Source organism: Petromyzon marinus, chromosome 67 (assembly GCF_048934315.1).
Source record: "Petromyzon marinus isolate PM22_M1 ecotype Great Lakes invasive population chromosome 67, UKy_Petmar_22M1.pri1.0, whole genome shotgun sequence".
In the NCBI taxonomy this organism is placed as follows: Eukaryota; Metazoa; Chordata; class Hyperoartia; order Petromyzontiformes; family Petromyzontidae; genus Petromyzon; species Petromyzon marinus.
In genome coordinates, this window is record NC_133733.1 from 4,627,243 (window position 1) to 4,643,878 (window position 16,636).

The following is a 16,636-nucleotide window of genomic DNA, read 5'->3' on the forward strand; positions in this document are numbered from 1 at the left end:
CTGCTGCTGCTGATGACGACGATGCTGATGGCGATGATGAAGCTGCTACTACTGCTGCTGATGACGACGATGCTGATGGCGATGATGAAGCTGCTACTACTGCTGCTGATGACGACGATGCTGATGGCGATGATGAAGCTGCTACTACTGCTGCTGATGACGACGATGCTGATGGCGATGATGAAGCCTCCGGCGCGGCTGCCGCTGCCACAAGATGGGAGTTGAACGGCGACGACGTTTCTGACGAGAGTCAAATCGCTCTCAGCGGTTCGCAAACGGGCCCACCGCGGGCCCTCGCGATGCACATTAACAGTCGGCTTCACTCACGTGACCTCTCCACCCCACCACCACTCACGACAGCTGTTAGGGTTGGTGGCTCACAGCCCCGCTCGTTCAGCTCGCACACGTCCCCCCCCTGGGTCTCATCAACGCGTAACCATCCACCACTCTCCTCAGCCTCACCACCCCCCTCACCCCAACCACCCCCCCCCCCATCACTCACCCTCACCATCACCCCCATGGGTCCCATCAACCCATGCAATCCAATAGCCAACACCCGCCATTCGTCACTAAGTGACGGTGACGTCACCGCGGCGCCCGTGCCAGGCTAGGTGCACCACTTCCGAGGCTGCCACACGTGAAGTGTCGAAGACTCGACGCTGGTTGCAGGAGGAGGTCACGGGACAGACCCAGCAGGTGCCATGGGTTGGCTGACTGAGATGACCGGTAGATGCACCACCAGCTGTACCCCCCCCTACTGTGCCAGGCTAGGTGCAGGAGGGAGGTCACGGGACAGACCCAGCAGGTGCCATGGGTTGGCTGACTGAGATGACCGGCAGATGGACCACCAGCTGTACCCCCTACTGTGTCAAGCTAGGTGCAGGAGGAGGTCTCGGGACAGACCCAGCAGGTGCCATGGGGTTGGCCGACTGAGATGACCGGTAGATGCACCACCAGCTGTACCCCCCTACTGTGCCAGGCTAGGTGCAGGAGGGAGGTCTCGGGACAGACCCAGCAGGTGCCATGGGGTTGGCCGACTGAGATGACCGGCAGATGCACTACCAGCTGTACCCCCTACTTTGCGACCTTGCTGTGTTTTAGCCCTCCGGCGCTCTCCACTCGTTGTTGTGAGTGTCACTCCTCTGCCCTCTGCACCACCACTTCTATCACCACCACCACTTCAAATGCCACCATCACCACCACCACTTCTATCACCACCACCTCTTATATCACCACCACCACCACTTCTATCACCACCACCACTTATAATGCCACCATCACCACCACCACCACTCCTATCACCACAACCACTTAAATCACCACCACCACTTATATCACCACCACCACTTCTAATGCCACCATCACCACCACCACCACTTCTATCACCACCACCACTTCTATCACCACCACCACCACTTCTATCACTACCACCACTTCTAATGCCACCATCACCACCACTTATATCACCACCACCACTTATATCACCACCATCACCACCACTTCTAATGCCACCATCACCACCACTTATATCACCACCACCACTTCAATCGCCACCATCACCACCACTTCTAATGCCACCATCACCACCACTTCTATCACCACCACCACCACTTCTATCACCACCACTACCACCGCCACTTCTATCGCCGCCACCACCACCAACGCCTTCACCTCCATCACTCTCACGCAACGCGCGACGAAGACTCAAACAGCGTGGGAGCAAGCACGCAGGCAGTAAGCGGCACCGGCCGTGCCGGTACGCCGCGATACGACCGCAGGCTGATGTCAGATAACCTGTCTTGTGCGTGTCCACACATAAGCTGCTGCTGGTGCTGCTGGTGATGTTCGTGATACTTTACGGAACCAAAGATATATTCAGATGTATTCGCGTGAACCAATTCGCCATCAATTCCACCCACACCCCACACGCCACCCTCCGTACAAATCCGCCCGTTGTTTTTTTATTTAAAAAAAAAATTCTTAACCAGAGGGGGGAAAACTGAGGGAGGCGGGGTGGCTGGCATACGTGGGACAAGCCGAGGGGTGACTTCTCAGCGGCACGAACGCTGCGAGGAATGAACGCGATGACAACTCCAATGAGAAACGACGGAGAGGGAGAAAGAGAGAACGAGAGAAGGGACATCGCGGAAAGCATCGACGATGGACGCCCGCTCAGCTCCCTGCAACGAGACCGCAGCGCGTTGTGAAGGCAAAGACAAAGATCCCCCCCTGCCCTCTCCTCCGCGTGTAGGCTCGAACACGCTGTTGTGGGGAGGTGGGCCAAGTGCTGTTGGTAGCGAGGGGGCTAGTGCTGTTGGTAGCGAGGGGGCAAGTGCTGTTGGTAGCGAGGGGGCAAGTGCTGTTGGTAGCGAGGGGCAAGTGCTGTTGGTAGCGAGGGGCGAGTGCTGTTATAGCGAGGGGAAAGTGCTGTTGGTAGCGAGGGGCGAGTGTTGTGGGGAGGTGGGCCAAGTGCTGTTATAGCGAGGGGGTAAGTGCTGTTGGTAGCGAGGGGCGAGTGCTGTTGGTAGCGAGGGGCAAGTGCTGTTATAGCGAGGGGCAAGTGCTGTTGGTAGCGAGGGCTAAGTGCTGTTGGTAGCGAGGGGCAAGTGCTGTTGGTAGCGAGGGGGCAAGTGCTGTTGGTAGCGAGGGGCAAGTGCTGTTGGTAGCGAGGGGGCAAGTGCTGTTGGTAGCGAGGGGCAAGTGCTGTTGGTAGCGAGGGGCGAGTGCTGTTATAGCGAGGGGAAAGTGCTGTTGGTAGCGAGGGGCGAGTGTTGTGGGGAGGTGGGCCAAGTGCTGTTATAGCGAGGGGGTAAGTGCTGTTGGTAGCGAGGGGGCAAGTGCTGTTGGTAGCGAGGGGGCAAGTGCTGTTGGTAGCGAGGGGCAAGTGCTGTTGGTAGCGAGGGGCAAGTGCTGTTGGTAGCGAGGGGCGAGTGCTGTTATAGCGAGGGGCAAGTGCTGTTATAGCGAGGGGCAAGTGCTGTTATAGCGAGGGGCAAGTGCTGTTGGTAGCGAGGGGAAAGTGGTGTTATAGCGAGGGGCAAGTGCTGTTGGTAGCGAGGGGCAAGTGCTGTTGGTAACGAGGGGCAAGTGCTGTCAAACGAAGGGGCAAGTGCTGTTATAGCGAGGGGTAAGTGCTGTTATAGCGAGGGGCAAGTGCTGTTGGTAGCGAGGGGCAAGTGCTGTCATAGCGAGGGGTAAGTGCTGTTATAGCGAGGGGCAAGTGCTGTTATAGCGAGGGGTAAGTGCTGTTGGTAGCGAGGGGAAAGTGCTGTTGGTAGCGAGGGGCAAGTGCTGTTGGTAGCGAGGGGCGAGTGCTGTTGGTAGCGAGGGGCAAGTGCTGTTGGTAGCGAGGGGCAAGTGCTGTTGGTAGCGAGGGGCAAGTGCTGTTGGTAGCGAAGGGCAAGCGCTGCTATAGCGAGGGGCAAGTGCTGTTATAGCGAGGGGCAAGTGCTGTTGGTAGCGCCTATGAAGGCCGACAAAGATGCCCCGTATAGCCTCGAACAGACTGCTGGGGCAAGTGCTGTTGGTAGCGAGCAGCACCTACGAAGGGCGGCACTAGGGTTACGTGAGGGGGTGGGTGGCCAGCAACCATGCTCGGCCACCTTTGTCTCCCCAGTGACGATGTTTGCTACACACCACACCAGGTACTCATTTCAGGCCGAGTCGACCTAGGGGAGGCACCAGGACCGGTTCAGATAATCGTCACCGGTGGTTGGCCGTGAGCGGTAATCGAACTCCGGTCTCCGTGTTCGTAGCGCTAACCGCTACTACGCTACCGCTCCCCACACACACACGGACACACACACACACACGGACACACACGTGGACGGACACACAGGGACACATTCACACACACACAGAGACACGAGGAGAAAACTCCTGCCGGCTAACATCGGCGACACGGCTGCACGAAAAAAAACGCTTGACTGCCTCCCATGAATTATTAACGCCCACCACTTCCACCACCACTACCGCCTCCACCACCACCGCCTCCACCACCACCACCACCGCCTCCATCACCACTACCGCCTCCACCACCACCACCACTACTACCGCCTCCACCACCGCCTCCTCCACCACCACCACCACCGCCTCCATCACCACTACCGCCTCCACCACCACCACCACTACCGCTTCCACCACCGCCTCCACCACCACCACCGCCTCCACCACCACCACCGCCTCCACCATCACCAGCGCCTCCACCACCACCACCGCCTCCACCACCACCACTACCGCTTCCACCACCACTACCGCCTCCACCACCGCCTCCACCACCACCGCCTCCACCACCACCACCGCTTCCACCACCACCACTACCGCTTCCACCACCACTTTTAACACTACCACCGCCTTCACCACTGCTTCCACCACCACTACCGCCTCCACCACCACTACCGCCTCCACCACCACCACTACCGCCTCCACCACCACTATCACCTCCACCACCACTACCGCCTCCACCACCACCACTACCGCCTCCACCACCACAATCACCTCCACCACCACTACCGCCTCCACCACCACCGCCTCCACCACCACTACCGCTTCCACCACCACCGCCACCACCGCTTCCACCACCACCACTACCACCACCACTACCGCCTCCACCACCACTACCGCCTCCACCACCACCGCCACCACCGCCTCCACCACCACCACCGCCTCCACCGCTTCCACCACCACCACTACCACCGCCTCCACCACCACCACCTCCACCACCACTACCGCCTCCACCACCACCACTACCGCCTCCACCACCACTACCGCCTCCACCACCACCGCCACCACCGCCTCCACCACCACCACCGCCTCCACCGCTTCCACCACCACCACTACCACCGCCTCCACCACCACCACCTCCACCACCACTACCGCCTCCACCACCACCACTACCGCCTCCACCACCACCACCGCCTCCACCACCGTCACCACGACACAATGCTCAGTGGCCCGTGAGAAGAAGACCGCCGCGGTTTTAGACGGCGCCCCCAGGAAGAATTGCAAAGGGGGGTGGAGGAATCGGCGGTGCGAGTTGACCGAACACAACAATAAAAACGCCCCCGCCCGGCGCGAAGGGGGGTCACAGGGGCCGCCCGAGTGACATTTCGCCGTGGTGGCTGGGGGATGTTCACTACCTCGCCTGGTCTACAGGAGGTCGTACGACCCTAACGATGCCTGCTGTTGTGTATTTGGAGTTTGCGTCTCTCTCTCTCATCATCATCAACACCACGACCAGCACCACCTCTGTAATTACCACCACCACCACCACCCCCTCCACACAACACCACAGACGCGTCCACACACCACCACCACCACCCCCTCCACACACCACCACCACCACCCCTTCCACACACCACCACCACGGCCTCCACACACCACCACCACCACGGCCTCCACACACCACCACCACCACCCCCTCCACACACCACCACCACCCCCTCCACACACCACCACCACCCCCTCCACACACCACCACCACCCCTTCCACACACCACCACCCCCTCCACACACCACCACCACCCCCTCCACACACCACCACCCCCTCCACACACCACCACCACCACCCCCTCCACACACCACCACAACCCCTTCCACACACCACCACCCCCTCCACACACCACCACCACCACCCCCTCCATACACCACCACCACCCCCTCCATACACCACCACCACCCCCTCCACACACCACCACCACCCCCTCCACACACCACCACCGCCACCCCCTCCACACACCACCACCGCCACCCCCTCCACACACCACCACCGCCACCCCCTCCACACACCACCACCGACGCCTCCACACACCACCACAACCCCTTCCACACACCACCACCCCCTCCACACACCACCACCACCCCCTCCACACACCACCACCACCGACGCCTCCACACACCACCACCGCCGCCACCCCCTCCACACACCACCACCACCCCCTCCACACACCACCACCACAACCCCCTCCACACACCACCACCACCACCACCCCTTCCACACACCACCACCACCACCCCCTCCACACACCACCACCACCACCACCCCCTCCACACACCACCACCACCCCTTCTACACACCACCACCACCACCCCCTCCACACACCACCACAACCCCTTCCACACACCACCACCCCCTCCACACACCACCACCACAGCCTCCACACACCACCACCACCACCCCCTCCACACACCACCACCACCACCCCCTCCACACACCACCACAACCCCTTCCACACACCACCACCCCCTCCACACACCACCACCACGGCCTCCACACACCACCACCACAACCCCTTCCACACACCACCACCCCCTCCACACACCACCACCACGGCCTCCACACACCACCACCACCACCCCCTCCACACACCACCACCACCACCACCACCACCCCTTCCACACACCACCACCACCACCACCCCCTCCACACACCACCCACTCCACACACCACCACCACCGACGCCTCCACACACCACCACCCCCTCCACACACCACCACCACCACCACCACGGCCTCCACACACCACCACCGACGCCTCCACACACCACTACCACCACCACCACCACGGCCTCCACACACCACCACCGACGCCTCCACACACCACTACCACCACCACCACCACGGCCTCCACACACCACCACCGCCTCCATACACCACCACCACGGCCTCCACACACCACCACCACGGCCTCCACACACCACCACCACCACCACCCCCTCCACACACCACCACCACCACGGCCTCCACACACCACCACCGACGCCTCCACACACCACTACCACCACCACCACCACGGCCTCCACACACCACCACCCCCTCCACACACCACCACCACCACCCCCTCCACACACCACCACCGCCGCCGTCAGCGCCGCGCGCGTGCGAGTGTCCCACCGGTTGCAGTGCTCATGCCAGGCGGTGTTGTTGACGTCCAGGATGGTGGCGCGCGCCTCTACAAGCGGCCGCAGCGCGCGGCCGAAGGCCTCCTGGGTCTCGAGGAGGCTCCGCACCACCGCGGGGCCTCGCTGCCCACCCAGGCAGGGCAGGGGGGCGCGCTGCCCGTCCACGTAGCGCCCAAACTGCTGCTGGCACTCGCACACCTGCGCGTGTGTGTGTGCGTGTGTGCGTGTGCGTGTGTGTGTGTGCGTGTGTGTGTGCGTGTGTGCGTGTGTGTGTGTGCGTGTGCGTGCGTGCGTGTGTGGGGAGAGGAAGCGTAGCGATTAGCGCTGCTCTAGAAACCCCGGCGTCCCGAGTTCGATTGCCGCTCACGGCTCAACGCCACCGGTGACGGATATTTGAACCGGTCCCGGGCCTCCCCTAGGTCTACTCAGCCTCAAATGAGTACCTGGCGTGGTTGTCGTAAAACATGGCCAATAGGGGAGACAAAGGCGGCCGGGCGTGGTGCTGGCCACCCACCCCCTCGTGTGCCACAGTGCCGACCTTCACAGGTGCTACGCTAATGGCACTTGTCAAAGTCTGTCCGAGGCTACATGGGGGATCTTTGTCTTTGCGTGTGTGTGTCGGTGTGTGTGTGTGTGTGTCGGTGTGTGTGTGTGTCGGTGTGTGCGTATAGGTGTGTGCGTGTAGGTGTGTGTGTGTTGGTGTGTGTGTGTTGGTGTGTGTGTGTTGGTGTGTGCGTGTCGGTGTGTGCGTGTTGGTGTGTGCGTGTCAGTGTGTGTGTGTTGGTGTGTGTGTGTCGGTGTGTGCGTGTTGGTGTGTGCGTGTCAGTGTGTGTGTCGGTGTGCGTGTGTCGGTGTGTGTGTGTCGGTGTGTGTGTGTGTCGGTGTGTGTGTGTGTCGGTGTGTGTGTGTCGGTGTGTGGTGTGCGTGTCGGTGTGTGTGTGTGTCGGTGTGTGCGTATTGGTGTGTGTGTCGGTGTGTGTGCGTGTCGGTGTGTGTGTGTGTGTCGGTGTGTGTGTGTGTCGGTGTGTGCGTGTAGGTGTGTGTGTGTCGGTGTGTGCGTGTAGGTGTGTGTGTTGGTGTGTGCGTGTTGGTGTGTGTGTGTCGGTGTGTGTGTGTCGGTGTGTGTGTGTCGGTGTGTGTGTGTTGGTGTGTGTGTGTCGGTGTGTGTGTGTCGGTGTGTGTGTGTCGGTGTGTGTGTGTAGGTGTGTGTCAGTGTGTGTGTGTCGGTGTGTGTGTCGGTGTGTGTGTGTTGGTGTGTGTGTCGGTGTGTGCGTGTCGGTGTGTGTGTGTGTCGGTGTGTGGTGTGCGTGTCGGTGTGTGCGTGTGTGTGTGTGCGCGCGCGTGTAATGCAATTACACGCGCGCGCACGTGAGCGCGTTTCATTTTGTTGCTGCGCCCAACGGCCTCAGCTGTGCGATGCATTTGTGTTTATTTTTTTTTGTTTACTCCTTAGGAGGCATTCTCAGAGGAGGGGAGGAGGAGAGAGGAGAGAGAGCCTGATGGGTTTGAGTCCCGAAGGAGGTGACGGCGGAAAGGATTTCTTTTTTTTTACTTACCCGACGCACGTAGCACCGTCGGCTACGTGGGGTTCGAAAGAAGTTCAACACACGTGCGTACACGGTCTAATCGATTTCAAATCGAAATCGCAATTTGAAACGGTGCGATTAGCAAATCGCAAAGGCTGCGATTTTTTTTTAGTTTTTTATAATTACAGCTTTATTTATTTAGTTACATTTTTTATTTAAAGCTTTCGTGACTGCAGGGATTCATCTTCTTTGGTTCTTTCGGTAAAGTCACGTAGAAGGGAGACAATAAAATAATAAAAGTATGTTTTATATTTTTATTATTTTATCGTTTCCTTTCGACGTGACTTTATTTATTTAGCTTCACAATTGTCCTATGTTTGCTTGTTCTATTTAAATGAATACAAATTGTAATAAATACATGTTGGAAGCAATTCATGTATTCTAAGTTCTCATCCTTGCATTGTAATATCTAGAGCAATAAAGAATTAAATCTTTCGTGACTGCATAAATTAAATTTCGATTTAAAGCTTTCGTGACTGCAAGGATTCATCTTCTTTGGTTCTTTCGGTAAAGTCACCACCACGTAGAATGAGAATAAAATAATAATTTGTTAAAAATAAAATAACACAATAAAATTCTCACGACGTTTCGGCCACAACACTGTCTGGAGGACAGTCTCGTCCCTTCACCTGATGGAGGCCGCTTGTGTTGTGGCCGAAACGTTGTGATGTTATTGTGTTATTTTATTTTATCAATTTATTATTTTGTTCTCATTCTACGTGGTGACTTTACCGAAAGAACCAAAGAAGACTGCATAAATTACTCATTGTTTTTTTCGGTATTTGAGGGTATTTCTACATTTAATGTGATTTTAGGGTATTTCTACATACGTGACTTTACCGAAAAAACCAATGAGGAATATCTAGAGCAGTTCATATGTTGATGGTATCACGTGGTAATGCTCCATCGCATGTCTTTTAATCTATAACACATTAAATATTGAACTGAAGCTTGACTTAAAAAAAATATAATCGCAAATCAAATCGCAATATCTGTCAGAGAAATCGCAATCTGAGATTTTCCCCAAATCTTTCAGCCCATAGTCTACTGTTTGGGCAAGTGCTCTTGTTTCACGAGGAGCGGCACCTGATGAAGGCCGCTAGTGCACGTGTGTGTGTGTGTGTGGTACACTGACACGCACGTACACGTGCGTGTGAGTGTGTGTGTAGCACACACGTACACGTGTGTGTATACTTGTGTACTACAGTAGTACACACACTCACACGTGGGTGTGTGTAGTATATTAACACACACGTGTACGTGTGTGTAGTACACGTACACACACGTGTACGTGTACTACACACACACTCACACGCACGTGTACGTGTGTTAATGTACTCCACACACACACCCACGTGTGTGTGAGTATGTGTGCGGAGTAAGACTGCACGCGCGCGTTGCGTCTCTGTAAATTGGTGTCTAGACACGCGGCCTTGAACCAAAGCGGTGGTGATGTCACCGGGTGATGGAACGGTGGTGGTGGTGGAGGTGGTGGTGGTGGAGGTGGTGGTGGTGGCGGAGTTGGCGGTGGTGGAGGTGGTAGATTGTGGTGGTGGAGGTGGGGATGGTGGTAGTGGTGGTGGTGGAGGAGGAGGTGTTGGAGGAACCACCACTACCACCACCACCACTAACCACATCACCACCACCACTAGCCGCAACCGATCCTTCTCCTCTCCCTTATGCAGAGTGAAAGATAATCACTCAGACGAGGGACAGCTGCTTGGAATGGGCGCAGAGATGCACACACACACACGCACGTCTGTGCGTGTGTGTGTGCACGTGTGTGAGTATGTGTGCACGTGTGTGTGTGGGGAGCGGCAGTGTAGTGCTTAGCGCTACGCTGCGCTATGAACCTGGCGACCCGAGTTCGACTCCCGCTCACGGCCAACACCAGTGACGATTATCTGAACCGGTCCCGGGCCTCCCCTAGGTCAACTCAGCCTCAAATGAGTACCTGGTGCGATGTGTGAGCATCACCACTAGGGAGACAAAGGCGGCCGGGCGTGGTGCTGGTCACCCACGCCCTCGTGTGCCGTGCCGGCCTTTATAGGTGCTCGCTAACAGCACTTGCCCCTACAGTCTGTTAAGGCTGGCTACACAGGGGGATATCCATAGACTCACAAAGACGCAGAGACTCACACAGAGACCCATGGACTCACACAGACACTCACAGACTCACACAGAGAATCGCAGACTCACACAGAGACCCACAGACTCACACAGATTGAAATATATTTGTATTTTTTCACAACTGCTTTTTGTTTCTTTAGTTTACTGTCCTTCCCCCTGCACCTCACCAACTCGCTCACTCACCCACTCACACACACCGGTCATCCACTCACCCACTCACCTACCCATTCACCCACCCGGTCATCACACACCCGCACACTTACACAACCACCCCACCCCCCTCTCTCTTACCCACTCAGCCACCCAGGAACCCTCCGATTCGCACGGTTGGCTACCTACGGTGTAAAATAAGCTCAACGTACGAACTCACGTGACTCACAGCCACCAACACACTGATTCCGGTGTGAGGTGTATCGGCCTCACACGGAGAGCTCATTAAACCGGCGCTAGCAACGTCTCATCACAGGTCCTCACCAACTCGCTCTGCCTCGTTCTATCGCTCTCTGTCTGTCTCTCTCCCTCTCGCTCTCTTTCGCTATCTCTCGCTCCCTCCATCTCTCTCTCTCGCTCACACTATCTCTCTCAAGGCGCGGATCCGGCTGGAGCACGCCACGTACCACACACATGCGGGTGACGTGCAGCGCGTCTTCTTCGAACGCTGGGGAGCCGGACAAGCCCCTCTCTGTACCAGCGTGAACGGCACCACCCCACGTGTTCACCTTCTGAAGCGCTCGCTCGTCAACGTGGCATGCGCGATGATTTAGCGCCACAGCGCGCGGATGTACCCCGTTTGTTATTTGTGTCGCTGGTGACTTTATGTTTGTCGTATCGGAATCGCCTCCAGTGCTGTCGCTGCCGGCGGCAATAAAAGTTGTTTAAAAGTCAAAAAAAGTCTCCATCTCTCTCTCGCTCCCTCTCTCTCTCTGTTCCCTCTCTCGTGCAGTGGCCCGTCGTAGCGCCACGTGCCGCGGCGAGTGTTTTTTTTTGTTTGTTTATCGTGGTCGCGTTATTTTGTTGCTGCTGCTGCTGGTGACTTTGTGCGTCTCGTATCGAAATCGCCTCCAGTGCCGTTGCTGGCTGGCGGCAATAAGAGTGGTTTAAAAGTCTCCCTCACCAACACACACAAAGACAAAGATCCCCCTATAGCCTTAACAGACTGTAGGGGCAAGTGCTGTTAGCGAGCACCTATGAAGGCCGGAACGGTACACGAGGGGGTGGGTGGCCAGCACCACGCCCGACCCCCTTTGTCTCCCTAGTGACGATGTTTACACACCGCACCAGGTACTCATTTGAGGCTGAGTCGACCTAGGGGAGGCCCGGGACCGGTTCAGATAATCGTCACTGGTGTTGGCCGTGAGCGGGAATCGAACCCGGGTCGCCAGGTTCATAGCGCAGCGCGCTAACCGCTACACTATCGCTCCCCACACACACACACACACGTACATCTTCGCGAGCAAGTGAGGAGAAAGAGAGAGAGAGAGGAGACTTTTTGAGAGAGTGGAGAGAGAGTGAGAAGAGAGAGAGAGAAAATTAGGAGCGAGAGGAGAGAGAGTGAGGAGGAGAGAGTGAGAGAGGGTGTGCCACTGCATCGCCACTGCCGACAAACGAAGGCGGATCACAACCTGTGCCGGCTGTAAGACCTGCCGGAGGAGGCCTTCGCCAACGTCAAGAGGAAGGTGCTCTACTCCTACATGGTCCGGTTCCACCAACAGGACACCCTGAGGAGCCACAAGGACCACGCCTGGAGGAGAGCCCCTAGCCCTGCGTCTCTCCGGAGAGGCCTCGCCGGAGGCAACTCCACTCCAGCCCGACGTACGACCGCATCGGCGACCTCGGCCGGAGCATCGCCCACGGCACCGTCACCACCGACGCCTCCCCGGCGCGCTTCACCGACACGTCCCCGGAGCGCCGGTTCTGCGGTAAAGTGGAGACGGTGGCGCGCCGATACGTGGAGCCCAAGAGCCTGGACTCGCTGTGTTCAAGGTCCTGAGAAACATCCTCCTAAGTTTCAGCCTCCACTTCTCGCCGACGGTCCTCATCTTTGAATACTCGAATGGCGACGGACCCCAACATCTTCAGGGGCCGGTCAACGTGCTCTTCGGCTACGCCAAGCTCGCCGTGTACAGGGCGAGGAAGGTGGCCCTGGAGGGGCAACGTCCGGCCAGCAGCCTGGGCATCTTCCGCGCTCTGGTCGGAGCCAGGGTGTGGTGGGCCGGAGTTCCGCCGTGCGTGGCTGACCCACGCCGTGTCGGCCTTCAAGGAGCAGTGGGCGCTGGAGGAGGCCGTGTGCTCGGTGGCAGATGACGGTAGAGAGCTCTGTGCGTGCAGATCTGAGCTGCCCGTCGGAGGCCGTTTTGACTGTGGGAAGGGCTGCATGCAGATGCAGCACTTGTCGTAGTTATAAAAAAGAGATATGTACATAGAAAACAGGGGGAACATAGACATAGAGTAGGGAGAGAGGGCGTAGAGAGAGGGGGGTAGAGAGAGGGGGGTAGAGAGAGCGAGAGAAGGAAGGGATAAGGAGGAGAGGAGAGAGTGAAATATTTCATTTAAACGGGGGGGTGGGGGAGGGTGCACATAAAGCTAAGCACTGAAAAAAACTAAAAAAACCGAAATGATGAACGAAGCAAAGTGCCGACTACACCGAGCATCTTCTCGTTTCCTCTGATCGTAAACAAAAAAAGAGAAGAGAGAGTGAGGAGAGAAGAGAGTGAGGAGAGAGAGATAGAAGAGACGTGAGAGAGTACAACCTTGGGAGCGCTGCTGCAAGCAAGAGTCACGATGACCCAACACCAACCCAATGGCTTCACTATCCCCAGCCACCACCTGCAGATCACGATGAGGTGGGGGGGGGGGGGTGGCTCCCCCCATCCCCCCCCCCCCCATACCAACCACCCGCCAGGCTGATGCCCTCGCTGGCGGATGGAATAACCAACTAAATATTGAACAAGCGACCCTCCTTCTCATATTTAAAATAAAGGCAAAGGCTGTAGCTGCCCGCGAACAGCTCTCTCTCTCTCTCGTACTTTTAATAACAACAATGGAGGTGGATTCTCAGAAGTCGCCGTGCCGTTCATCTATCACCCCTACCGCACCATCATCTATCCCAACCTCACCCACACACTCCACTCACACACCTCACACACGCCACACTCACACACTACACCACACAGCCACACACCACACACTCCACTCACACACTCCACACACACTCAACACACACCCACACACCACACCCTCCGCACACCACACACACACACCAAACACTCACCACACACACCACACACTCCACTCACACACTACACACACTCCACACACTCACCGCACACACCACAAACTCCATAAACACTACACTCACACATCACACACCACACACCCACACACTTACCACACACACACCACACAGACACCACACACACACACGCACACCACACACACCACACACACCACGCACCCACACACCCCACACACCCCACACACCACACACCCACACACCGGGTACAGAGCAAGAGGAGAGGGAGAGAGAGAGAATTTATTTTAAGTAAAAACCGCAGCCCGCGGGTTCATTCTCTCTCCCCTCTCTCCCTCCTCTCTCTCCCTACCTCTCTCCGTGTCTCCTCTCCCCTCACGCCTTCCCTTCGCCTCTCTCCTCTCCCTCCTCTCCCCCATCTCATCTCTCTCTCTCTCTCCTATCTCGCTCTCTTATCTCTCTTCCCCTCTTTTTTTCCTTCTATTTTTTCCCCCTCTCCATCTCTCCCCCTCTCCCCTCTCTCTCTTCTCGCCCTCTCCCTCCTCTGCCCCCACCTCGTCATCCCTCATCGCCCGACTGCCCGAGTCTCCCTGTAACCACACGGCCAGCTGCTGCTGCTGCTGCTGCCGCCTCTGTACAACGATCAGTGCGGTTTGCCATCTCAATTCACGACTTTCGACAGCTGCGATTGACCGCGCGTGTGCGCGCGTGTGTGTGTGTGCGTGGAGTCGACTCAGCCTGAAATGAGTACCTGGTGTGGTGTGGTAAAACATCGCCACTAGGGGAGACAAAGGCGGTCGGGCGTGGTTGCTGGCCACCCACCCCCTCGTGTGCCACAGTGCCGGTAGCCTTCATAGGTGCCGCACGCTAACAGCGCTTGCCCCAACAGTCCCTTGAGGCTACACACGCACCCACACGCGCACATCCACACAAACACCCACACACACACCCACGCATGCACACGCACACACACACACACCCATCCAGACACACGTCCACAGACGCACACACTCATACACGCACGCACACCCACATACACACATCCACCCACACACACACACACACGCATAACCACACACCGACCTACACACCCATACACACACCCACCCACACACACCCACACGCCCACCTACACACCCATACACACACACACGCCCACGCACGCATGCACACACACGCACGCACACGCGCACGAGTTTTTAACAAAATCCTGCCGTGAAACACCCGGCTGGGCAAAGTTAGTTTGAAATATATATGAATTATTAATACTCAGAACAGGCTCCCATTTTAATTTGCGCTCCCACGGTGTGGGAGAGGAGAGAGAGAGAGAGCGCGCGAAAGAGAGAGAGTGAGAGTGTGTGAAAGAGAGAGCGAAAGAGAGAGAGAGCGAATAGGAGAGCGAAAGAGAGAAAGCGATAGAGAGAGCAAAAAAGAGAGTGAGAGAGAGAGAGCGAAAAAGAGGGAAAGAGAGAGCGTTAAAGAGAGAGTGAGAGAGAGAGAGAGCGAGAGAGAGAGCCAAATGGAGTAGGAAGAGAGGGGGCAGAGAGAGAGGGGGGGGGCGGAGAGGGGGGTAGAGAGAGAGGAGAGGCAGAGAGGGGGGTAGAGAGGGAAGGGGAAAAGGAAAAAATATTTTGTTGGGTCTTTCATTTAAAAGGGAGAGGGGGTTACATAAAGCAAAGCATTAAAAAAAAACCGAAATGATGAACGGAGCAAAGTGCCGACTACACCGAGCATCTTCTCGTTTCCTCTGATCGTGAAAAAAAAGAGAGAGAGAGAGAAGAGAGAGCGAGGAGACTTTTTAAACAACTTCCATTGCCGCCAGCAGCAACAGCACTGGAGGCGATTCTGATATGAAACACACAAAGTCGCCAGCAACACAACACAAACAAACAAACGCTACAAATCCGCGCGCTGTGGCGCTAAAGACGCCGCGCACAACACGAAAGAAAAGTCACGTGGTGGTGGTTGTGGTGGTGGTGGTGGTGGCGGTGGTGGCCGTCGCGCACGCCACGTTGACGAGCGAGCGCTTCAGAAGGTGAACACGTGGTACAGAGAGGGGCTTTTCCGACCTCCAGGGTAGCTCCTCCTCCCGGTCGTACAGCAGCCGAGACCCTGAGGCTCGTGACCCTGAGGCTCGTGACCCTCGCGGCGACGTCCACCGGGACCCCCGGCCGCCCTAGCCCACCGGCAGGCGGAGAACGCCCGGCCTGAGCCGGTGCTTCCCGTGCCAGACGAAGCTCACACACGCGCGAGAGCGAGCGAGCGGTTGACTCTGGTGAGCAGCCAAGCGGGAGGCTGGAGGGCCTTGGTCTCGTGCCACAGCACGGACGCTGCATGGGTGTTAGCGGCGGGCACCCGGCCCCCCGAAGGACATCTGCGGAGCGAGGCGCTGCGCCCATGTCAGCAATTTGGCCTCGATTGTGTCGGCCAGCTCGGTGCAGTTGATGTTCAGAGCGACGTCGTGTGAGTTTCACCCAGGTGAACCCCCAGGTACTTGACTCCGTCGTCTCGCCAACTTGACTCCTCCCGGGAGAAGCACAGAGCGAACGCCGCCTCGCGGCCCCCCCAACACACAGCGGGGGGGGGGGGGGCCCTCGCACTTGGCGCAGTTGACCCTGGCGGAGGAGGCCCTCTGGTGCACTGCAACCCGCCCGGCAGAGCGCGTTTCTCACGTCCGGGGATCTTGAGTGCAGACAGATCGCATCTCAGGCGGTGTAGCAGTGGCTCAATGGGCAGGGTGTATACAGCAGGGCCCCGATAGGAGGGCATCC

General features: G+C 57.4%; 1 protein-coding gene across 1 annotated transcript in view; it reads right to left on the minus strand.

Annotated features, from left to right (window-relative positions):
• LOC142906582 (dynein axonemal heavy chain 2-like) overlaps positions 1-16,636 on the minus strand; it is a 397,319-nt gene that overhangs the window by 108,569 nt on the left and 272,114 nt on the right. The window contains exon 12 of the mRNA XM_076054728.1: positions 6,892-7,097. Coding sequence (XP_075910843.1) covers positions 6,892-7,097 — 206 coding nt within the window. The remainder of the gene's footprint in view (positions 1-6,891; positions 7,098-16,636) is intronic.